General features: G+C 49.8%; 1 protein-coding gene across 3 annotated transcripts in view; it reads left to right on the top strand.

Annotated features, from left to right (window-relative positions):
• Nucleotides 1-23,056, top strand: part of itgb4 (integrin, beta 4) — a 181,584-nt gene extending 158,528 nt beyond the window's left edge. For all 3 annotated transcript variants that reach the window (XM_085963248.1, XM_085963247.1, XM_085963246.1), the window contains 6 exons: nucleotides 4,209-4,355; nucleotides 5,493-5,681; nucleotides 10,631-10,786; nucleotides 17,673-17,837; nucleotides 18,847-18,963; nucleotides 20,019-23,056. In XM_085963248.1, the coding sequence (XP_085819374.1) occupies nucleotides 4,209-4,355; nucleotides 5,493-5,681; nucleotides 10,631-10,786; nucleotides 17,673-17,837; nucleotides 18,847-18,963; nucleotides 20,019-20,143 (899 nt within the window). In that variant the 3' untranslated portion in view covers nucleotides 20,144-23,056. The remainder of the gene's footprint in view (nucleotides 1-4,208; nucleotides 4,356-5,492; nucleotides 5,682-10,630; nucleotides 10,787-17,672; nucleotides 17,838-18,846; nucleotides 18,964-20,018) is intronic.
• Nucleotides 23,057-25,469: the final 2,413 nt, after the last annotated feature.

Genomic DNA, 25,469 nt, shown 5'->3' with positions numbered 1-25,469 from the left:
GGGTAATGTCAACCCATTTCCGAGAGACTGTGGACCCACAGCTCAAAAAACAGCCTCTAGTTCTACCCTCAACAGCAACGACAACTTGCATTTATATAGTGCCTTTAACGTAGAAAAATGTCCCGAGACACTTGTAGGAGCGTTGTCAAACAAAATTCACACCGAGCCAAACGAGGCGACATTGGGATAGGTGGAGAGGTTTTGAGGCGTGTCTTGAAGAAGGACAGATAGGTAGCGAGGCAGAGAGGTTTAGGGAGGGAATTCCAGAGCTTAGGGCCTAAATAGCTGACAGCATGGCCACCAATGGTTTAGCGAAGGAAATCATGGCTGCGCAAGAGGTCAGAATTGGAGGAGTGCAGAGATCTCGGTGGGTTGTAGGGCTGGAGAAGGTTACAGAGATAGGGAGGGGCGAGGCTATGGAGGGATTTGAAAACAAGGATAATGATTTTAAATTCTGCAAAATAGCATAAACTCACCATTCTCCATCCTGCACTCCCTTTGGGAGTCTGGCATCAATGTTCATTTTTATGTTGGCAATCTCTCTAAATGGCCACAGCATGGCTCATGGGGAAATGGTAAATGTCTCACTAGTGCAATAGGCTGGACCTGCAATTGGGACAGTTTAAGGGGGGCTTTACTCTGTATCTAACCCATGCTGTATCTGCTCTGGGAGTGTTTGATGGGACAGTGTAGAGGGAGCTTTACTCTGTATCTAACCCGTGCTGTACCTGCCCTGGGAGTGTTTGATGGGACAGTGTAGAGGGAGCTTTACTCTGTATCTAACCCGTGCTGTACCTGCCCTGGGAGTGTTTGATGGGACAGTGTAGAGGGAGCTTTACTCTGTCTCTAACTCTTGTATCTGCCCTGGTTTGATGCTGACACTGGGTGCCTGAAATGGAAAGTTTTCCATTTCCCAGCACTGACATCCCTTTTGTTTTTTCGGCAAGACATGGAAATCAGGAGTATAGATTCTTTTTTCTGCTGAATGGATGCTGAACGTCTTCTTGACGTCCATTTTCCTTGTTCCCAAGTTTGCACAAAATTCACAGTATTGAAGAATGACATTCACCTATCTTTCTATAAATCTGAATTGGTTGTTTTAAAACTGTTGCCAATAATTGGAGTTGAGGTCCGGTCGGGTCAGGAGGCCTCAGATGCCGGTGATATTTATTATGGGGTTGTAGTTACAGGTCACTCCTTTGCCTAAGGGGGTTGGTTTATCTCTTGTCTTATTCCCCTCCCTCTCGCTCACCCAGTCCCGTGCATCCTGAAGGCACTGACGCCTGCTAAGTTGCAGTTCCATAGATCATGGTTGCCTTGTCCACATGGCCATTGTTCACAGACCTGGAGTGGTGGCAGGCTATTCCAGCACAGGGGTCATCCCAGCCAATCCTGACAGTGTTCTCTGCCGACCCTCCACCAGAGGTCGCTAGGTAGCAACAAAGAGCTGGCTGAATCTTTTATTTCAATTGTAACCCTTCCCTAGCCCAAGGGGTGCTGAGGCCAATTCAAGAAACACTCCCACCCTTACCCCTCTTCTCCCTCCCGGTTGGGATGAACCATCTCGACACAGATCAGGAATGGCACCCAGAAGCTTCCTGGTCCGTGTGGCTCTGTTCCGCAAGTCGTCAGTGCAATGAGGCACCATCGATTTGGGGAATTTGTTTCTCAATCCCTTGGACGCTGGGCGTTTAGACCCTCTGTAGATCACAGCCCTTTCGCTTCAACCCCCAGCATTGGAAACTGGCCTTACTGCGGACCAACTCAATGACTCGAGGGTTTTGATTATGCCTTAGACTCCTGGGTGGGTGGGAGAGGGTTATTGGGGTGGGACCTGGGGCTGGGCGCCTCAGCGATCCTCTCGATGTCTGAACCGATTCCCAGCGTTGTTTGATGGGCCGTCGGCAGTGCCTCATGTATGTGCCTCCCGGACCCCCATCACATGAGCCCAAGATCAGCTTGCATTTGCATATCCCTGGCAGGAGCTCCAGCCATTCGGGGCATCAATGGGCCTCCCTCCCCCCCACCTCAGGTGGGGAATTGCCTGCAGCTCCTCGCTGCCCATCGATTGCTTTCACAAACCCCCACCTTTGTATTATCTAACCCCCCCCCCCCCGCACCATGCCCTCAGCAATGCCAGACTGCAGGGGTCCGCCATGAAATCCAGCACTGCGAGGGTGCAAATGGCAGGAATACATCTAATGATTCATCTCACCCATTTGCATGAGGTCATGAATTGCTAATTCTGTGCTCGCCTCTACGACCACTAGATGTTCCGATGGGCAGGGAAAGGGGTGGGACTTGGAACTGGGCCTCACCCCCATGAACACTAGAAGTTCGGATAAAAACAAAAAGACTTGCATTTATATAGCACCTTTCAAATCAAATCAAATCAAATCAAATCAACTTTTATTGTCATTGTTAGTGCACAAGTGCAGTACAACGAAATGTAGGCTTGCGGCTCCCGAGAGTGTACAATTTGGATTAGGACACTTAAACATTCAACATACATTTATACATTTGGCTTGCAGTATATTAGCATAAATATGACCATAATAAAGTGCATTGGCAGATGTGCAGGCTTTAGTGTTTATTTGTGGAGTTCAGTAGGATGACAGCCCTGGGAAAGAAGCTGTTCCTAAATCTGGTCGTACAGGTGCGAATGCATCTGTAGCGTCTTCCAGATGGTGGGAGGGTGAACAGACTGTGGCTGGGGTGGGTAGGGTCTTTGATGATGGACTGTGCCCTCCGTAGGCAGCGTTTCTGATATATATGCTCTATGGTCGGTAGCCAGGTGCCGGTAATGCGTTGGGCAGTTTTGACTACCCGCTGCAGGGCTTTCCGGTCATGGGAGCTACAGCTGCCATACCATACCGTGATACAGCTTGTCAGGATGCTCTCTATAGTGCAGCGGTAGAAGTTAGAGAGGATCAGGGGTGACAGATTACATCCCTTCAGCCTCCTCAAGAAATATAGGCGCTGCTGGGCCTTCTTCACCAGAGAGGAGGTGTTGAGGGACCAGGAGAGGTCTTCCGTGATAATAATAATAATAATAATTCAACTTTATTGTCATTGCACAAGTACATGAACAACGAAATGTGATCTTGCAAGCTCCCATGACTGGGAGAAGCAAAGCCGCTGCGTCGGTGCGCGCCGCCATTCCATTTCCACCATTCCTCCTGTCCGACAATCTTCAGCCCACCGCCCGGGCCTGCTCACCAGCCGCTCCTCCCGTGGCTCCTTCCGTGACCTTCTCACCAACCGCCCCTCCTCGGGGCTCCTTCCGTGACCTTCTGCACCTGGTCTTCCCTGATGGTCACCCCTCCAGGTACTAACCAGGCCTGGCTCTGCTTAGCTTTCAAGCCTTGCCAGTGACCCTGTCCCTAGTCCGAGGAACTTAAAGCTGGCCACCCTTTCCACCTCCGCCCCATTGATGTGGATGGGGGTGTGACTTCCGCCTTTGGACTTCCTGAAGTCCACGATTATTTCCTTTGTTTTCTTGGTGTTAAGGGCGTCTCAAAGGGCGACTGGACGTCTCAAAGTGCTTTACAGCCAATGAAGTACTTTTGGAGTGTAGTCACTGTTGTACTGTAATGTGGGAAACACGACAGCCAATTTGCGCACAGCAAACTCCGAGAAACAGCAATGTGATAATGACCAGATAATATGTTTATGTTATGTTGATTGAGGGATAAATATTGACCAGGACACCGGGGATAAGTCCCCTGCTCTTCTTTGAACTAGTGCCATGGGATCTTTAACGTCCACCTGAGAGAGCAGACGGGGCCTCGGTTTAACATCTCATCCGAAAGACGGCACCTCCGACAGTGCAGCACTCCCTCAGTACTGCACTGGAGTGTCAGCCTAGCTTTATGTGCACAAATCTCTGGAGTGGGACTCAGAGGCGAGAGTGCTGCCCACTGAGCCACGGCTGACACCATTGATGGGCGGGGAATGGGGCGGAACTTGAAACTGGGCCCTGCCCCCATCTACTGACATAATGTCACTTTTGCAGACATGAAGCTGTAGAACTTTGGGCTTTGGCTCACTGGGTAGATGTTTTAAGACATTAATCAAGGCCCAGAAAGGGTGTTGTTGCTGGTACAGAACTTTAGCTCCATGAGCAGCACTGGCCCGTGTTTTAATGTTCATCTGATCCGAGACTTTCTCAATTTTATGCATTTATTTCTCTATCTTCTGCCCCGCAGAAAACAGATATCCTGGGACCCCAGACACTCCGACTCGCCTCGTCTTCTCCGCGCTCGGAGCAACCTCGCTGAAAGTCAGTTGGCAGAAACCTCAGTGTGACCGGGAAGTCCTGGGCTATCGAGTCACATGCCAGCCTCTTCTGGGAGGTCAGTACCATCTCCCAGAACTCCGTGAACCACAGCCGTGACCGGGAGCACCGTGCCTCACTGATTCCCAGTTTGCTGTTTCTCAACTCGCTAACGTTACAGATGAGAAATAAAAAATAATCCAATGTGTTTGTAGAGAATGAGACACATACAGACAGATTGACCGGTATATAGGCAGAGACAGACATATACATATACACAGAGACCGGTATACAGGCAGAGGCAGATATGTATATAAGGGAATCAAGGGATATGGGGATAGTGCGGGAAGGTGGAGTTGAGGTAGAAGATCAGCCATGATCTTATTGAATGGCGGAACAGGCTCAAAGAGCCAAATGGCCGACTCCTGCTCCTATTTCTTATGTTTTTAAATTTTCTTTTATTCGTTTATGGGATGTGGGCGTCACTGACAAGGCCAGCATTTATTGCCCCTCCCTAATTGCCCTGGAGAAGGTGGTGGTGAGCCGCCGCCTTGAACCGCTGCAGTCCGTGTGGTGAAGGTGCTCCCACAGTGCTGTTAGGGAGGGAGTTCCAGGATTTTGACCCAGCGACGATGAAGGATCAGCGATATACGTCCAAGCCAGGATGGTGTGTGACTTGGAGGGAAACTTGGAGGTGGTGGTGTTTCCATGCGCCTGCTGCCCTTGTCCTTCTAGGTGGAAGAGATCACGGGTTCGGGAGGTGCTGCCGAAGAAGCCTTGGCGCGTTGCTGCAGTGCATCTTGTAGATGGTACACACTGCAGCCACGGTGCGCCGGTGGCGGAGGGAGTGAATGTTTAAGGTGGTGGATGGGGTGCCAATCAAGTGGGCTGCTTTATACATATATACAGAAAGACCGGTGTACAGGCAGAGGCAGGCATATATATGTGCATTTAGGGCAGTGGGAACTCCCAATCCTGGGTTGAACCCATGTCGTTCCAAGGCAAGCTGAAATCCACGATGTAAGCAGGGTTTTGGACAATCCAAAGCGGACGGGTTTTGGGGTAACTGACTTGTAACTGCAATGGCCATTAGCTATCCTGCACATGTTGAGAGCGCGTGTGAGAGGGAAATGGGTGATTGTTATTGAGCTGTGTCTCTGTTCTAGCCACAATGTGATGATGTTGAGCTTTACTCAAGTCTCTCGTGATGTTCCAGGTGAGATGAAAACAATTGACATCTCGGACCCCAATGAAAATTCCCTGATCATCAACGATCTTCTACCCAACTACTCCTACATGTTCAAGGTCAAGGCTCTGAGTGAAAAGGGGTGGGGTCCAGAGCGAGAAGGAGTCATCACCATTGAATCCAAGGTGGACCCACTGAGCCCTCTCAGCCCCGTCCCAGGTAATTGTCGGACCAACCAGTTTGAGGTACCTGTCCTCGTTCTATTTCCGTTAGTGAGGAATGAAGCACTGCAATGTTACGGGGGCAAGGAGTATAATCTGGAATCCTGGAGGATTTTCTGTGATCCACACACAGTTATATTTGTTCTTCGAGTTCAATTTCATTCCATGAGAAAAGCCTTGTGCTCATTGGCTGGAGTGTGAACTCCTAAAATAACTTAGTGTGTTGCGTCGTATGACAGGAAGTTGGGCCAATTCAAGAGACCAAAATAAGCAGGGATTGGAGAAAAGTAATTCTAAAACTGGTTTGACTTTCCTAATGCATGTTTACCTTTATTTATCCCTCAACCAACACCAATATCCCATTGTTGTTTGTGGGACCTTGCTGTGTGCGAATTGGCTGCCGCGTTTCCTACATTACAACAACAACTTGCATTTATATAGCGCCTTTAACGTAGCAAAACATCCCAAGGTGCTTCACAAGAGCGTTATCAAGCAAAATTTGACACCAAGCCACTGAAGGAGATACCAGGACAGATGACCAAAAGCTTGGTCAAAGAGGTAGTTTTAAGGAGCATTTTAAAAGAAGAGAGAGAGGTTTAGGGAGGGAATTCCAGAGCTTGGGGCCTAGACGGTTGAAGGCACGGCCGCCAATGGTGGACCGATTAAAATCGGGGATGTGCAAGATGCCAGAATTGGAGGAGCGCAGAGATCTGGGAGGGTTGTAGGGCTGGAGGAGGTTACAGAGATAGGAAGGGGTGAGGGATTTGAAAACCAGGATGAGAATTTTAAAGTTGAGGCGTTGCCGGGAGCCAATGTAGTTCAGCGAGCTCAGGGGGTGATGGTTGAACGGGACTTGGTGCAAGTTAAGATACAGGCAGCAGAGTTTTGGATGAGCTTAAGTTTATGTAGGGTGGAAGATGGGAGGCCGGCCAAGAGAGCATTGGAATAGTCAAGGCTGAAGGTAACAAAGGCAAGGATGAGGGTTTCAGCAGCAGATGAGCTTAGGCAGGGTTGGAGTCAGGCGATGTTACGGAGGTGGAAGTAGGCGGTCTTGGTGATGGATCGGATATGTGTTCGGAAGCTCATCTCGGGGTCAAACACAACACCAAGGTTGCGAAAGGTCTGATTCAGCCTCAGACAGTTGCTATGGAGAGGGATGGAGTCGGTGGTCAGGGAACGGAGATTGTGGCGGGGACCAAAGACAATGGCTTCAGTCCTACCAATATTTAGTTGGAGGAAATTTCTGCTCATCCAATACCGGATGTCGGACAAGCAGCGTGACAAATCAGAGACAGTGGAGGGGTCCAGAGAGGTGGTGGTGAGGTAGAGCTGGGTGTCATCAGCATACATGTGGAAACTGACGTTATGTCTTCGGATGATGTCGCCGAGGGGCAGCATGTAGATGAGAAATAGGAGGGGGCCAAGGATAGATCCTTGGAGTAACGGTGCGGGAGTGGGAAGGGAAGCCATTGCAGGTGATTTGTGACTACGAGTATATAGATAAGAATGGAACCAGGCAAGAGCAGTCCTACCCAGCTGGAGGAGAGGTGTTGGAGGAGGGTGGTGTGATCGACTGTGTCAAAGGTTGCAGACAGGTTGAGAAGGACGAAGAGGGATAGTTTACCATGGTCACAGTCACATAGTGACTACAACAGTGATTACAACAATGACTACACGTTAAAAGTACGTAATTGGCTTGTAAGCACTTTGGGGCGTCCTGAGGTGGTGAAAGGTGCTATATAAATGCAAGTCCTTTGTGTCTTTTCTTTCAGGTCCATCATTTAATGTCCCGATGATCCAAACCCTGGCTGTGTCTGAGAGCCATGCGAGTGACCTTGATATTTCGCATGGTGCGCGTGCTCTATCTGTAAAAGTGCTCAATCATTCAGTTTTTCCATCAGGTTGTAGAGTGAAGAGACCCACCTTGTGTTATCTACACTGCAGAGTAGTAGGACTATTCCTTCAGATTGGTGAATGAGCCTACTCCCTGATTTTTATCAATGGATTTAGCAGTCCCCAAATTGTTAATGACTCGCAAGTAAGGGACTGTTTCCCCAATATCTCTTTTTTTGAATTTGTTTGTTCTTGGGATGTGGGCAAGGCCGGCATTCATTGCTACCCCTCATTGTCCTGAGAAGATAGTGGTGGACCTTAAGTAGTGGTTGCCTTTACAACTGAGCGGCTTGCCAACCTATTCAAAGAATCAACCACGTAGCAGTGGCAGGTTCCCTTCCCCGAAGGACACTAGTGAACCAGGAGCTTTCATGGTCATTACTACAATATGTCAATTAATTCAATTTGACAACTTGCCATGGAATTGATTGCACAACATCTGGATCGCAAATGGAACATCATAACCGTTACACTACCATACCCACAAGCTTGGCTCCATAGTGTTAGCTCCTTATGTACAAGAGTTGGATAAGCATTGTCGACTGGCAGGTTTACACAGCTTTACCATTTTAGTTTTAATCAAGAAACAAGGGTGAAGGGCCAAGAAGCATTGTGCAAGACACCCGTAAAGTTTAAAAAGAGTAGGAGAAAAGATTAAGTAAATCAGAAAGTAGTGATTGGATGACACCAACCTTGGGTTTTATAGGCCAGTGGGAGGGAGGGAAGACTGAAGAAGGTGAGAAGTCCAGCTGTGGCTCAGTGGGTAGCACTCTCACCTCTGAGTCAGAAGGTCGTGGGTTCAAGCCCCATTCCAAGACTTATCATAATCTAAGCTGACACTCGCAATGCAGTACTGAGGGAGTGCTGCACTATCGGAGGTGCTGTCTTTCAGATGAGACATTAAGCGGGCCCCCTCTGCCTGTGGCTGTAAAAGATCCCATGCTGAATTTCCCTACACTACAATAGTGATTACACTTCAGAAGTAATTAGTTGGATGTGAAGAGCTTCGGGAGGGCATTATATAAATGGAAATTCTTATTCCTGCCCACAGTTTTGAGGTTAGGACAGGAGACAATGTAAGAATCTCTTTTGTTTCCTTCTGCTCATTCTCTCCTGAAGGCACCTGCACCTTGCTGAGATCCAGTTGCACAGTCACTGCTGTCCAAATGACCATCCTTCACCTTTGAGCCTAGAAGGCAGACTGTTTTACCAGTGGTGGCATCACAACGGAGTCTGATCCTGTCATCAGCCATTGTCCACACACGTGCTCCAAGCAGCAAGGGTCACTAGATGCTGATCAGGATTGAGAACTCTGGCCCAAATTCTAGCCCAGGAGTGTTGAAGACAATTGGACTGGCCCCAACTTCCACCCTAGCTGCAATAAGTTAACTTGGCACGGACTAGGGGTTAGAACCTGGGACCATGTAGTCTTGTGTGGCTCAGCTCCATTCTACATTCATCAGCTGTGCTATCGGGGACTTGGTGCGATGAGTCTTGACTTTGATGCAGCAACTGTTGGTAATGCGTTGCATTACTGGATAGTGAGTGCAGCTCTGCCCTGTTGCGCAGAATTGAATACACGCTTGAAGGGATAATTACAAGTCCCAGCCCTTTTCAGGCTACCCCAGATCAGGCGTATTCCCCAGACGTTCACCTTCAACTAAAGTTAGAGATAGCCGAATTCTATAAGATGCTTAAATGGGTCTAAAGGTTCAGGCTACCTCTCCCTAAAGGAAAGGAACGACTGAAGATGTTACTGTCCTCCGGATAGCACTTTTAATAAGTTTAACTAGACTGTAACCTTCCAGATATTATGAGGGTCCAGAATACCCCCCAGAATTCTGCAACTCCTTACAAAAGAGTGTACAGAAATTGGGTTCGCGAGATTGATACAGAAATACTCTGAGACAATTCTAAAAATATATATTTATTTAAGAGCCGACATTCATTTAACAGCTGTTGAGTCAGTCGCAACATTAACAATTCAAAATACAAATAGCTTACATTTCTTATCAGAGATCCTTATTCTCAAATCTTAACTTTGTTACATTTCCACACTTCTACTTATTCTTAATCCAGAATATCCACCAAAATCAAATACCTTGATTACCCGAGACTCAAAGTTGTAGGCTTACAGAGTGGTTCTGAAGCTGAGAATCGCTTGCCCGTTTCCAGCGACTTCTGTTTTCCCATTTGAAAATCCTATCTTTTATACTCTTTTTTAGTGGTTTATTCTTTGAAGTTTTCTGCTGATGTAAGCTAATTATCTTATTCGTTCTCTCTGTTGACTTCTTTCTATTCTTACTGTCAATTTAGCTGCTGCATGCATAATTATGTCTCTGTGTTTAGGTGTTTCAAAAACTTATCATAAAACACTATGTCAGTAGTCTTTATTTGATGCCATTCTTATCGAAGAGCTTTCATTCAATTCTTAATATTGGCTTAACTGGTTATAACCACAGACGTTGTGACTCCGTGATGTTCCAAGTTCAATACAAAAACAATGTAATTGCTTGGTGCATCTATTGAAGTCATATCTTCAAAGTGTTCCGCAGGTATCATATTTACTACCTGTAAATTAAAGACACTTCAACTAGGGTGGTTGCGTGTTTTCTAGCTATCTCAGTTGGTTGCATATTTAATCGTGTTTCCTGTCTTATTTGATGTTGCTTTTACAAAGGCACATGGTTTTTTAATATTCTGTGTTTCTGTTTCACGTGTTAGTTTTTAACACTTTACTTGGGTCATTCCATTGTGTTTCTCCCAAACTCCAGACCTCCTGGAAGCGCCAAACTGCTATTTCAATAGGGCCATTGTTTTAGCATATTAAACCAATTCCCATTTCAAAAGCTTGTGGTGTTTACAACTTTGTTAACAACTGATCTTTATCTCAGAAGCCTGTATTTCTGTTTGCAGCTTGTGTCTCTGAGGTTTTTTAGATTGGCCAGTTTCGCATGTATTAATAATATTAGAAATATATTCATATGATGTTGTATCTCTTGGAATATGGCTTATTCCGTCACACGCTAACTCCCCCTGTTCATTGCCCTGCAGGCTCTCCTTTCACACTGAGCACACCCAGTGCTCCAGGACCCCTGGTATTTACAGCCATCAACTCTGAGCTTCTCAAACTGAGCTGGGAGAAACCCCGTAAACCGAATGGAGACATCCTGGGATACCTGGTGACCTGTGAACCATTGGACGGGCATGGTAAGCACCAACACAATCTCTGACAATCACCCGTTTCTCTCCGCAGGAAGTTACTAGCTTGGCTCAGTTGGTAGCACTCTCGCCTCTGAGTCAGAAGGTTGTGGGTTCGAGTCCCACTCCAGGGGTTTGAGCTCAAAGATCTAGGCTGATACTGAGAGAGTGCTGCACTCTCAGAGGTGCTGTCTTTCGGAGGAGTTGTTAAACTGAGGCCGCGTCTGCGTCCTGTGGATGTAAAAGATCCCATGATACTATTTGAAGAAGAGGTATCCTGGTCAACATTTTTTCATCACCCAACAACACAAGTTAATTTGTCATTGTTGTCTGTGGGACTGAGCACAAAACTGACTGCTGCATTTACCCACATGACTGCGCTTCATTGTATGCGAGGTGCTTTGGGATGTTCCTTTCTGTAGCGCCTCCTGTACCTGCGTAAGCTCGAGGAACAGCATCTCATCTTTCGATTAGGCACTTTACAGCCCTCTGGACTCAACATAGAGTTCAACAATTTCAGATCATAACCTCGGCCCCTATCACATATATATTTTTTATCCACACTTTTTGTTTGTGCCTTTTTTCGTCCCTCCCACATGGCAGCTGTCCTTCACTCTGCCAGCGCAATTCACACCCCATCGAGAGCCATCCTCTGTTTCTTAACCTGTCCCATTACCACCTCCTCTTGCCTTGAATATCTCTTAATGCCTCTTTTCTTCTCCTGCCTTCCATCCTATCACAGACCTTCCCTTTTGTTCTTTCATCCCCTCCCCCATTTCCCAGCCCCTAAACTTGCTTTAAAATCTGTTCCATTTCCTGCTTTTTTCCAGTTCTGACGAAAGGTCTTCGTCCTGAAACGTTAACTTTGTTTCTCTCTCCACGGATGCTGCCTGGCCTGCTGAGTTTTTCCAGTGTTTTCTGTTGTTATTAGAGAAGCAGAGGGTTTGGCTTGGACGTGAAGGTCCGTCAAGATGGGTATAAGACATGGTGCTGGCGTACAGAGCACAGCAGGATTCCAGGTTTGGTCTGCTGTGTCCCTCAGCCAATGTGGACACACACTATATCAAACAAGGCTGGTTCGCCAAAAGGCTGAATTCATGCCAGTGCCTGTGGAGAAGGTTGTCGATGGTTTTACTGTTTAGTTGTCCTTAATGCCACAGCCATCGCTTCCTCACTCAATGATTGTACCTCATTCCCAGGCCGCCCGCACTTCACCGCGCCACCACGAAGTAAGGGCAGTGATTGGCTGGGACGTGCGGCCTATTCATGCAGGAAGGGCTGGAAATTAGGCCAGGACCCAGACACGCCCGGCCTAATGTGGGCGCTCCCATGGTGGCCTGTTGAGGTGTGGAGCCTCTGCCCACCTCAAACAAGGCCAATGGGGTAAGGGGCGAGGGACGGGAATCAGGGCCTCCCTACGTCAGGGGTCCCTGTGATATCGCCTCCCCGGTGTAATGTTGGCGGGGGAATGCCTGGCGCGAGCAGACCGTACCATACCGCCAACTGACGGAAGCGGGGTCCAGGCTGGGATTGTGGCAAGGACCCCCAAAAGGGAAGGGGTTGAGGTGTTTTGGCCCAGAAATTCGGGTCGGGGGCTTCCTGCGGGTGCAAGCCCCCGACCTGCACTTACCTAGCGTGCCGGCCGTTGTGCTGTGAGCCTGCTCCAACTGCCGGCGCACAGTGCTTGCGTATCCCAGGGGCGCAGTTAGTTCGATGCGTCCCCTGGGATCACGTGGGCCATGGAGAGCCAATGGTAGCAGGGAATCTGTATTCATAGATTTGACAGGAAGAGCTGTCAAATCTATGAATACAATTCAGCCCCAAAACATCACTAAAACTTCAAATAAATTTTTTAAAAATCACATTTTAAAAATAACTATTAATTACATAAAATAACTATTTTAAACAATAATTTAAATTTTTGAAAAAATTAATTACAGTTTCTAACGGGGCTAAAAATAAACTTACCTTTCTTTAAAGTATTAAAAAATAATAAACCTGTGGAAAAAATGTTTTAATTTAACTTAATTCACCACTTACCTTGATAAAAGCAGACCTTGCGACTGCTTTTTACAAGCATAGCTCCTGGAGACTTACCCTCCCGGAGAAACCTGCAAAAAAAACGTAAGTTCCATGCGTACGCGCTGCCTCTCCGGCGCACGCGTTCGACCTGTGAACCCCTTCCTTTAAGGGAACGGAAGTTCCGGTTTCCCGCGCATGCGCAGTGCATGCACAAAACCGGCACTTTCGTTGGGCCTACGGGTGAGGACCCAGCGCGTACTCACCCGTGGGGACCCGAAGGAAATATATTTAAGCACAGCCACTTTATAAAGGGGGCTGCTGGGAGTATCTCAAACCTCCTTCCAGAGGGGTCACTATTTACAGCCTGTGGGGTAAGGTGAGCATCATAGAAGCCCCCCCCCCCCAGCCCCCAGTGGCACGGGCACCGTTCTGTGGCACTAAAATCAAGTGACCTCCCCCTGACCCTGCGACCTTTGGGGTCATAGCTTAGGTCCTGGACAGTCACATCTCGGTACTTATGCCAGGATGTCTCTCCTGTGGATTTTCAACCGCAGTTTGTTTCAGCAGTGCCGTTTGACCCTGGATTCTGGTCCAGATTTGACTAATGGGGTGAAAGTTCTACCGAGGAACCGGAGGAGGCCATCCATCTCCTCGAGCCTGCTCCATCCTTCTATCACATCACGGCTAATCTCTATCTTAACTCCATCAAATGCCTTTGATCCATATCCCTTGATGCCCAGACCAAATAATAATCTATCGGTCGCAGTCTTGAAATCTCAGTTAACGTCCAGCATCCACAACCTTTTGGGGGGGGGGGGGGGGGCGGGAATTACAGGTTGCAAATTACAATGGCCTGACTCTAATTTTAAAATTAAACTCCCTTGTTCCAGGGAAACAGTTTCCAGAGGAAACAGTTTCTTTGTATCTACCCCATTGAAACCCTTTATCATTTTAAACATCTCGATTAGATCACTCCTCAACCTTCTAAACTCAATTTGCAACCTGTCTTCATAATTTAACCCTTTTAGCTCCAGTATCATTCTGGTGAATCTGTGCTGCTCCCACTCCAAGGACAATCTATCCTTCCTGAGGGGCGGGGCCCAGAACTAAACATAGTGTCCAGATGGGGTCTGACCAAAGCTCTGTACAGCTGAAGCATCACTTTCACCCCTTGTAGTCCAGCCACCTTGAGATAAAGGCCAACATTCCAATAACCTTTCTGGTACCTGTCCACTAGCTTTTAGTGACTTGTGTACGTGAATCACATAATCTCTCTAGTCCTCCGGTAGGTGTTTCTCTCTGTGCCTCCAGTGTGTTGCTGTGGGTATCTCTCACTGTGCCCCCCCCCAGTGTGTTGCTGTGGGTATCTCTCACTGTGCCCCCCCCCCCAGTGTGTTCCTGTGGGTATCTCTCTCTGTGCCCCCCAGTGTGTTGCTGTGGGTATCTCTCTCTGTGCCCCCAGTGTGTTCCTGTGGGTATCTCTCTCTCTGCCCCCACTGTGTTCCTATGGGTATCTCTCTCTCTGCCCCCAGTGTGTTCCTGTGGGTATCTCTCTCTCTGCCCTCAGTGTGTTCCTGTGGGTATCTCTCTCTGCCCCACAGTGTGTTCCTGTGGGTATCTCTCTCTCTGCCCCACAGTGTGTTCCTGTGGGTATCTCTCTCTCTGCCCCACAGTGTGTTCCTGTGGGTATCTCTCTCTCTGCTCCACAGTGTGTTCCTGTGGGTATCTCTCTCTGTGCCCCCCAGTGTGTTCCTGTGAGTATCTCTCTCTGTGACTCCAGTGTGTTCCTGTGGGTATCTCTCTCTGTGCCCCCCAGTGTGTTCCTGTGAGTATCTCTGTCTGTGCCCCCCCCCCAGTGTGTTCCTGTGGGTATTTCTCTCTGTGCCCCCAGTGTGTTCCTGTGGGTATTTCTCTCTCTGCCCCCCAGTGTGCTCCTGTGGGTATCTCTCTCTGTGCCCCCCAGTGTGTTCCTGTGGGTATCTCTCTCTCTGCCCCCAGTGTGTTCCTATGGGTATCTCTCTCTCTGCCCCCCAGTGTGTTCCTGTGGGTATCTCTCTCTGTGCCCCACAGTGTGTTCCTGTGGGTATCTCTCTCTCTGCCCCCCAGTGTGTTCCTGTGGGTATCTCTCTCTGTGCCCCCAGTGTGTTCCTGTGGGTATCTCTCTCTCTGCCCCCAGTGTGTTCCTGTGGGTATCTCTCTCTCTGCCCCCAGTGTGTTCCTGTGGGTATCTCTCTCTCTGCCCCCAGTGTGTTCCTGTGGGTATCTCTCTCTGTGCCCCCCCTCCAGTGTGTTCCTGTGGGTATCTCTCTCTGTGCCCACAGTGTGTTCCTGTGGGTATCTCTCTCTCTGCCTCCAGTGTGTTCCTGTGGGTATCTCTCTCTGTGCCCACAGTGTGTTCCTGTGGGTATCTCTCTCTCTGCTCCACAGTGTGTTCCTGTGGGTATCTCTCTCTGTGCCCTCAGTGTGTTCCTGTGGGTATCTCTCTCTGTGCCCCCAGTGTGTTCCTGTGGGTATCTCTCTCTGTGCCCACAGTGTGTTCCTGTGGGTATCTCTCTCTCTGCCTCCAGTGTGTTCCTGTGGGTATCTCTCTCTCTGCTCCACAGTGTGTTCCTGTGGGTATCTCTCTCTCTGCCCCCCAGTGTGTTGCTGTGAGTATCTCTCTGTGCCCCCCCCCAGTGTGTTCCTGTGGGTATCTCTCTCTGTGCCCCCCCCAGTGTGTTCCTGTAGGTATCTCTCTCTGTGCCCCCCCCCAGTGTGTTCCTGTGGGTATCTCTCTCTCTGCTCCACAGTGTGTTCCTGTGGGTATCTCTCTCTCTGCCCCCCAGTGTGTTGCTGTGAGTATCTCTCTGTGCCCCCCCCCAGTGTGTTCCTGTGGGTATCTCTCTCTGTGCCCCCCCCAGTGTGTTCCTGTAGGTATCTCTCTCTGTGCCCCCCCCCCAGTGTGTTCCTGTGCGTATCTCTCTCTGTGCCCCCCCCCCAGTGTGTTCCTGTGGGTATCTCTCTCTGTGCCCCCCAGTGTGTTCCTGTGGGTATCTCTCTCTCTGCCCCCAGTGTGTTCCTGTGGGTATCTCTCTCTCTGCCCCCAGTGTGTTCCTGTGGGTATCTCTCTCTCTGCCCCCAGTGTGTTCCTGTGGGTATCTCTCTCTCTGCCCCCAGTGTGTTCCTGTGGGTATCTCTCTCTGTGCCCCCCAGTGTGTTCCTGTGGGTATCTCTCTCTCTGCCCCCAGTGTGTTCCTGTGGGTATCTCTCTCTCTGCTCCACAGTGTGTTCCTGTGGGTATCTCTCTCTCTGCCCCCAGTGTGTTCCTGTGGGTATCTCTCTGCTCCACAGTGTGTTCCTGTGGGTATCTCTCTCTGTGCCCCCAGTGTGTTCCTGTGGGTATCTCTCTCTCTGCCCCCCAGTGTGTTCCTGTGGGTATCTCTCTCTCTGCCCCCCAGTGTGTTCCTGTGGGTATCTCTCTCTCTGCCCCCAGTGTGTTCCTGTGGGTATCTCTCTCTGTGCCCTCAGTGTGTTCCTGTGGGTATCTCTCTCTCTGCCCCCAGTGTGTTCCTGTGAGTATCTCTCTCTGTGCCCCCAGTGTGTTCCTGTGGGTATCTCTCTCTCTGCCCCCAGTGTGTTCCTGTGGGTATCTCTCTCTCTGCCCCCAGTGTGTTCCTGTGGGTATCTCTCTCTGTGCCCCCAGTGTGTTCCTGTGGGTATCTCTCTCTGTGCCCCCCCCCCCCAGTGTGTTCCTGTGGGTATCTCTCTCTGTGCCCACAGTGTGTTCCTGTAGGTATCTCTCTCTGTGCCCACAGTGTGTTCCTGTGGGTATCTCTCTCTGTGCCCCCCCCCCCAGTGTGTTCCTGTGGGTATCTCTCTCTGTGCCCACAGTGTGTTCCTGTAGGTATCTCTCTCTCTGCCCTCAGTGTGTTCCTGTAGGTATCTCTCTCTGTGCCCACAGTGTGTTCCTGTGGGTATCTCTCTCTGTGCCCCCCCCAGTGTGTTCCTGTGGGTATCTCTCTCTGTGCCCCCCCCCAGTGTGTTCCTGTGAGTATCTCTCTCTCTGCCCCCCAGTGTGTTCCTGTGGGTATCTCTCTCTCTGCCCCCAGTGTGTTCCTGTGGGTATTTCTCTCCGTGCCCCCCCCCCCAGTGTGTTCCTGTGGGTATCTCTCTCTCTGCCCCCAGTGTGTTCCTGTGGGTATTTCTCTCCGTGCCCCCCCCCCCAGTGTGTTCCTGTGGGTATCTCTCTCTGTGCCCTCAGTGTGTTCCTGTGGGTATCTCTCTCTCTGCCCCCAGTGTGTTCCTGTGGGTATCTCTCTCTCTGCTCCACAGTGTGTTCCTGTGGGTATCTCTCTCTGTGCCCCCCCAGTGTGTTCCTGTGGGTATCTCTCTCTGTGCCCCCCCAGTGTGTTCCTGTGGGTATCTCTCTCTCTGCTCCACAGTGTGTTCCTGTGGGTATCTCTCTCTCTGCCCCCCAGTGTGTTCCTGTAGGTATCTCTCTCTGTGCCCCCCCAGTGTGTTCCTGTGGGTATCTCTCTCTGTGCCCCCCCAGTGTGTTCCTGTGGGTATCTCTCTCTGTGCCCTCAGTGTGTTCCTGTGGGTATCTCTCTCTCTGCCCCCAGTGTGTTCCTGTGGGTATCTCTCTGCTCCACAGTGTGTTCCTGTGGGTATCTCTCTCTCTGTGCCCCCCAGTGTGTTCCTGTTGGTATCTCTCTCTGCCCCCCAGTGTGTTCCTGTGGTATTTCTCTCCGTGCCCCCCCCCCCCAGTGTGTTGCTGTGGGTATTTCTCTGTGCGTCTATGCTGGGTTGGAGTAGCTCAGAGGGTATCAGTATCGTTAGATGTCAGACTGCAGTCACCGATTTCACCCACACACTATCTCTATTCCTCCAACAGATGAGGTCAAGACTTATCAAGTGGAGGGTGACGATGCAGAGATGACACTGATGGTGCCTCACCTCAGTGAAAATGTTCCGTATAAGTTCAAGGTTCAAGCAAAGACGACGCAAGGTTACGGTCCAGAGCGCGAAGGCATCATCACCATTGAGTCACAGGATGGAGGTAGGCGCCAGCACAGTGAGTGAGGAATCAGCCGGGTACAACAAACACATCACATACACCCTGAATACTCCTGGTCTGTTTGGGTCAGTTAGTCACTGCCTTAAACAGCTGAGCCCTTGGGCAGCCAATCAATTTGATTAGTGATCAATCTATCTACCGGCCTACCCTTGCATACCTTCCTTCCTACCTTCCTGCCTGCCTTGCTACCTTTGTACGTACGGTTGTGGTGGGGGAGGGGTTGTGCAATGTTCCAGTTCTTGACAATATTGAACCTGTAAAGATAAAGATTACAAATTAGGAAATTGGAAGTAAAAGGGGGATTATGAAGAACATTTTTCACCCAAAGCATGCCTAAATTGAGGATACGGTAGCATGGTGGTTATGTTACTGGACTAGTAGCCCAGAGACTTGACTAATGCTCCATGAGACGTGAGTTGAAATCCCACCACGGCAGCTGGGGAATTTAAACTCCGTTAATTAAATAAATCTGGAATAAAAAGCTAGTATCAGTAATGGTGACCATGAAACTACCGGATTGTCGTAAAATCCCATCTGGTTCACTAATGCCCTTTAGGGAAGGAAATCTGCCGTCCTTACCTGGTCTGGCCGATATGTGACTCCAGACCCACAGCAATGTGGTTGACTCTTAACTGCCCTCTGAAATGGCGGCTCACCACCACCTTCTTGGGGGCAATTAGGGATGGGCAATAAATTCTGGCCTTGCCCACATCCCAGGAACGAATTTTTAAAAAAGTTGTGGAATAAGCTACCAGGCGAGAACAATGAAATAGACAGTTTACGAATGGCCAAGAGATAATTGGCAGTGTTTCTGGAGAGTGCAGCGATTGAGAGACCTGGTGGGAAAGAACTGAAGGATATGGTGAGAAAGTTTGTCCAATTTTTCCTCGACATTGAACAGTTGATTGTGCAGGGGCTATGGAAGGATGGGTCCCAGTGGCCTTTACTTGTTCCGTGTTGTAATAGCCATGTTCTGATCTTTGTTTCCTAGCGAGCCTTTCTGAATACAATAAGATGATGCTAATGAGTAATGAGGGTTACACAGTACCTGGAAATATGAGCACACAGACCAGCCTGATGCAGTCCACCATCGACCCATTCTTCTCAGGTACGTCCTAACCGCACTCGGTGCAGTCACCCCACATTATCAAAATCAAACCCTCTGCTGGCCTAGTCAATAAAGGTGTACTTGGCCTAGTGTGGTACCCAGCGTGGTGTAGTACCCGGCCTGGTGTAGTACCCGGCCTGGTGTAGTACCCGGCCTGGAGTGGTTCTCGGCCTGGAGTGGTTCTCGGCCTGGAGTGGTTCTCGGCCTGGAGTGGTTCTCGGCCTGGAGTGGTAGCCGGCCTGGAGTGGTAGCCGGCCTGGTGTGGTACCCGGCCTGGAGTAGTACTCGGCCTGGTGTAGTACCCGGCCTGGAGTGGTTCTCGGGCTGGAGTGGTTCTCGGCCTGGAGTGGTTCTCGGCCTGGAGTGGTTCTCGGCCTGGAGTGGTTCTCGGCCTGGAGTGGTTCTCGGCCTGGAGTGGTACCCGGCCTGGAGTGGTACCCGGCCTGGAGTGGTACCCGGCCTGGAGTGGTACCCGGCCTGGAGTGGTACCCGGCCTGGAGTGGTACCCGGCCTGGAGTGGTACCCGGCCTGGAGTGGTTCTCGGCCTGGAGTGGTACCCGGCCTGGAGTGGTACCCGGCCTGGAGTGGTTCTCGGCCTGGAGTGGTTCCCGGCCTGGAGTGGTACTCGGCCTGGAGTGGTTCTCGGCCTGGAGTGGTTCTCGGCCTGGAGTGGTTCTCGGCCTGGAGTGGTTCTCGACCTGGAGTGGTTCTCGGCCTGGAGTGGTACCCGGCCTGGAGTGGTACCCGGCCTGGAGTGGTACCCGGCCTGGAGTGGTACCCGGCCTGGAGTGGTAGCCGGCCTGCAGTGGTTCCCGGCCCGGAGTGGTACTCGGCCCGGAGTGGTACCCGGCCCGGAGTGGTTCTCGGCCCGGAGAGGTTCTCGGCCCGGTGTGGTATTCGGCCCGGAGTGGTACTCGGCCCGGTGTGGTACTTGGCCTGGAGTGGTACCCGGCCGGGAGTGGGAACTCTTCTCCTGACCTGGTTGCTGTACTGAAACCGAATGTCTGGGCCTCCTGCTCTGCTCTGAAACACTAATTTGCTGGGTTTGGTTCCAGATGGAATGACTGTCATGACACAAAGAATGGAAAGCGGGACCACCGTCACCCAACAGATCACTCGGACAATGATGACGGGTGAAACAATCAACAAACAGACGGAGAGGAAGTTGTATGAGGCCTGATCTATGGACTGGCACCCACAAAGTCCCACTCTCTGTACTGACTACTGCAGACTCTTTATACTGAACCACATCAATGAGGGAGCTCTGAAGTGGCCCCCATCTCTGCCTGCCTCTCAGCTTGTCAGCACCTTAGATAAAGGGCACCTTTTAAGATGGACAGTTACGATGGATGCTTGCTCCTGTCTGTGCATTGGGTTGACATCACTTGACATCTCCACGATATCGCTGTAATATTTTCTGGTCTACTGACGATGAATGGGAGACTCTGCATTCACCTTATCCTGAGATTTTACACTGCCTCAAAACTCATCCTCCCTCTCAAAATCCAATTGACTTGCCCTCAATCCAGGCCTCCCCAGGAAGCAGACAAGGACACAGGAGATTCTTGTGTTTTTTCTGCGCTCTCCCTACAGCTGCTCAATGCAAGGGGCTTGTCATCACCAACAGAAACCTCCCTTGGCCATTGCGCCACCTGTTTCACACTTTGGGTGTCACAAGTATTCAATACCAAACATCCATTGTACTTATTTTTCCATCCAGGTATTGGCTACTAATCTTTGTAGAATGTTCAGAAAACTTTCAACAAGTATTTGATTCAAGTTGTGACGAGTAATTCTACTCTGTGGGTGTGAGAGCAACAGTCTGGGATCTAAGTGTTTTAGAGTAACTTCCTGTGTTCTCTGGGTGTGAGAGTAACTCCCTGTGTTCTCTGGGTGTGAGAGTAACTCCCTGTGTTCCCTGGGTGTGAGAGTAACTCCCTGTGTTCCCTGGGTGTGAGAGTAACTCCCTGTGTTCTCTGGGTGTGAGAGTAACTCCCTGTGTTCCCTGGGTGTGAGAGTAACTCCCTGTGTTCTCTGGGTGTGAGAGTAACTCCCTGTGTTCTCTGGGTGTGAGAGTAACTCCCTGTGTTCCCTGGGTGTGAGAGTAACTCCCTGTGTTCCCTGGGTGTGAGAGTAACTCCCTGTGTTCCCTGGGTGTGAGAGTAACTCCCTGTGTTCTCTGGGTGTGAGAGTAACTCCCTGTGTTCCCTGGGTGTGAGAGTAACTCCCTGTGTTCTCTGGGTGTGAGAGTAACTCCCTGTGTTCTCTGGGTGTGAGAGTAACTCCCTGTGTTCTCTGGGTGTGAGAGTAACTCCCTGTGTTCCCTGGGTGTGAGAGTAACTCCCTGTGTTCTCTGGGTGTGAGAGTAACTCCCTGTGTTCTCTGGGTGTGAGAGTAACTCCCTGTGTTCCCTGGGTGTGAGAGTAACTCCCTGTGTTCTCTGGGTGTGAGAGTAACTCCCTGTGTTCTCTGGGTGTGAGAGTAACTCCCTGTGTTCCCTGGGTGTGAGAGTAACTCCCTGTGTTCTCTGGGTGTGAGAGTAACTCCCTGTGTTCCCTGGGTGTGAGAGTAACTCCCTGTGTTCCCTGGGTGTGAGTAATTCCGTGTTCTCTGGGAGTGAGTAATTCCGTGTTCTCTGGGAGTGAGTAATTCCATGTTCTCTGGGAGTGAGTAATTCCATGTTCTCTGGGAGTGAGTAATTCCGTGTTCTCTGGGAGTGAGTAATTCTGTGTTCTCTGGGAGTGAGAGTAACTCCCTGTGTTCTCTGGGTGTGAGTAATTCTGTGTTCTCTGGGAGTGAGAGTAACTCCCTGTGTTCTCTGGGAGTGAGTAATTCTGTGTTCTCTGGGAGTGAGAGTAACTCCCTGTGTTCTCTGGGTGTGAGTAATTCTGTGTTCTCTGGGAGTGAGAGTAACTCCCTGTGTTCTCTGGGAGTGAGAGTAACACTTGTTCTGAATGTAAGTATCACTCTCTGTGACCCACCCCCCCCCCCAGTGTTTCCCTGCCGTTTTCATTTGAATGACATAAGGTCTTGTTCAGGCACTGTTGCCTCATCCCGCTTCCGGTGCTGAATTCCCACTCGCGGTAAAAGGCCCTCATAATTCATGGAACCACCGTCACTGATGAACTCTGGGTCTGTCGCACTCGGGAGCAAACTTTGGTAACTCCCCATCAGCGGTGAGACAGCTGTCCTGTCCACTGGGATTGACAGAGGGCCAGCGAATGCTTGGGTTTAAGGAATGTACAGAATGTTGGCATTTACACGGAATGTGCAGCATCTGTGGAGACTGAGCTTCCCGACCTCGAAGTGGGATGTCTCTCCCAGTTTTGTATCTCAATTGGCCCCCTCAGGTGCTGAGCAGCGAATCATGCTTCTTGTATCCTCCATATGGGATAGAAACATACCAAATCCACTGCACTGCCTCCCAACTACCTGGCGATTTTTATACTGTGCGACCAAAATGCTACTGCAGCCCTTAAAAGGCTTATATTTTCGATACTAAACGTGTATTTATATTCTAATTTCTCTGGGTTATCTTTTTGAAACTTACAGTCCTGCACACTGTCCCAATACCACTGATTTGGGTTCAACTGTCCTACAATCCATCTGGTGCAGATCTGTATATCCAGTCCCTCCAGAGACTCATTGGGTTAAGGTTGTGTTACATGGAGCCTGACAGATCCGGGTTTAATTCCCGGTCTAATCTCGGGTGGGGCAGCCCTGGTGACATTGGGGACGAGTGTTGTCCGTATTGGGGGTGAGAATCAGTCGGTGTTCCTGCTCCTGATTGCTATCCTGTGTGGATAGCAGGTGGGGTCGGGATCAGGCCGAAGAACGGGCATTTGGGCGAAGGTAGCTGTGAGTACCAGCCACCAGTGGAACTGTACCCCAGCAAGAGTCAGCACTGTCAGGAGAGGAGGGGATGAATGAAAGTGGAGGAACTGCCATGTCTGGGGTGGAGCTGGCCTTAGATCGCTCTGCATATGCTTGGCTTGTCCAGTGTATCCCTCCCTGTAGACACTTGTATGGGTTTTTGTACATGTAATGAAATGCTTCTTCTGCACTTATAATATAAATAACACTCTCAATCACACTGGTCTCGATTCCCTTTTCTTTCCCAGTCATGTCTTTCTCCACATTGGCTGCCAGCTTTCTCCAGCAGCACAGGGTTTATTGTTTTAGAAAACGTAAAGCGAGCGTTTAACCCAGCGTGTCCGTGGAACTCGGGAGTTGCTGCTGCACCTCAGCGTGCAGTGCCAATCCAACAGACCCAGCCACAATACCGGCGCCAAAGCTTCTCTAGCACTCTCTCCCAAAGGGTGGTGATTTGACAAGCTCGCGCTTCCTACGAGCTGAAACCTCACTGATTGCACACGGGATAAACACAGGAACAGGAGCTTCTATCAGAATTCAGCCGCTTCAGCTTCAATTCGATCATGGCTGGCCTGCACCTCAATTCCATTTACCCGCCATAGCTCCGTAATCCCTTGAAACCCCTTTTACCTGACAAAATTCAAGAAAGAACTTGTATTTATATAGCGCCTTTAACGTAGTAAAATGTCCCAAGGCACTGCACAGGAGTATTTTAAGACAAAAAATTTGACACCGATCCGCATAAAGATAAATTAGGGCAGGTGACCAAAAGCTTGGTCAAAGAGGTAGGTTTTAAGGAGCGTCTTAAAGTGAGGAGTGTAGAAGAGCATGCCAGAAGCAGCACCAGGCATACCTAAAAATGAGGTGCCAACCTGGAAGCTGCAACACAGGACTACATGCATGCTAAACAGTGGAAGCAGCATGCTATAGACAGAGCTAAGCGATCCCACAACCAACGGATCAGATCAAAGCTCTGCAGTCCTGCCACATCCAGTCGTGAACGGCGGTGGACAATTAAATAGCTAAGAGGAGGAGGAGGCTCCATGAATATCCCCATCCTCAATGATGGCGGAGCCTAGCACGTGAGTGCAAAAGACAAGGCTGAAGCGTTTGCAACCGTCTTCAGACAGAAGTGCCGAGTGGATGATCCATATCGGCCTCCTCCTGAGCTCCCCACCATCGCAGAAGCCAGTCTTCAGCCAATTCGATTCACTCCACGTGATATCAAGAAACGGTTGAGCACACTGGATACAACAATGTCGATGGGCCCCGACAACACCTCGGCTGTCGTGCTGAAGGCTTGTGCTCCAGAACTAGCTGCGCCTCTAGTGAAGCTGTTCCAGTACAGCTACAACACTGGCATCTATCCGACAATAGAAAACTGCCCAGGTATGACCTGTCCGCAAAAAGCAGGACAAACCCAATCCAGCCAATTACCGTCCCCTCGGTCTACTCTCAATCATCAGCAAAGTGATGGAAGGTGGCGTCGGCAGTGCTATCAAGCAGCACTCACCAATAAAAAAAGAAAGACTTGCATTTCTATAGCGCCTTTCTTGACCACCGGACATCCCAAAGCGCTTTACAGCCAATGAAGTACTTGTTGAAGTGTTGTAATACAGGAAATGTGGCAGCCAATTTGCGCACAGCAAGCTCCCACAAACAGCAATGTCATAATAACCAACAGTGGCAGCTACCCGACAATGTTTTAGTGATGTTGATTGTGGGATAAATATTGACCAGGACACCAGGGATAACTCACCTACTCTTATTCGAAATAATGCCACGGGATCTTTTACATCAACCTGAGAGAGCAGCTGAGGCCTTGGTTTAACGTCTCATTTGAAAGACGGATGTAACCTGCTCACCGATGCTCAGTTTGGGTTCCGCCAGGACACTCGGCTCCAGACCTCATTACAGCCTTGGTCCAAACATGGACAAAGGAGCTGAATTCCAGAGGTGAGGTGAGAATGACTGCCCTTCACATCAAGGCAACATTTGACCAAGTGTGGCATCAAGGAGCCCGAGTAAAATTGAAGTCAATGGGAATCGAGGGATAACTCTTCACTGCCTGGAGTCATACCTGGCACAAAGGTAGATGGTTGTGGTGATTGAAGGTCAATCATCTCAGCCTTAGGACATCGCTGCAGGAGGTCCTCCAGGCAGTGTCCTAGGCCCAACCATCTTCAGCTGGTTCATCAATGACCTTCCCTCCAACATAAGGTCAGAAATGGGGATGTTCGCTGATGACTGCACAGTGTTCAGTGCCATTCACAACTCCTCAGATAATGAAACAGTCCATGCCCGCATGCAACAAGACATTCAACGGCATTACCATCTCCGAATTCCCCATCTTCAACATCCTGGGGGTCACCATTGACCAGAAACTTAACTGGACCAGCCACATAAATACTGTGGCAACAAGAGCAGGTCAGAGGCTAGGTATTCTGCAGTGAGTGTCTCACCTCCTGACTCTGCAAAGCCTTTCCACCATCTACAAGTCAGGAGTGTGATGAAATATTCTCCACTTGCCTGGATGAGTGCAGCTCCAACAACACTCAAGGAGCTCGACACCATCCAAGACAAAGCAGCCCGCTTGATTGACACCCCATCTACCACTTTAAACATTCACTCCC

The sequence above is a fragment of the Somniosus microcephalus genome, chromosome 21, assembly GCF_052327205.1.
Source record: "Somniosus microcephalus isolate GS21.2 chromosome 21, FLI_Smic_1.0, whole genome shotgun sequence".
NCBI lineage: Eukaryota > Metazoa > Chordata > Chondrichthyes > Squaliformes > Somniosidae > Somniosus > Somniosus microcephalus.
This window is presented reverse-complemented; position numbering and strand designations above follow the sequence as displayed.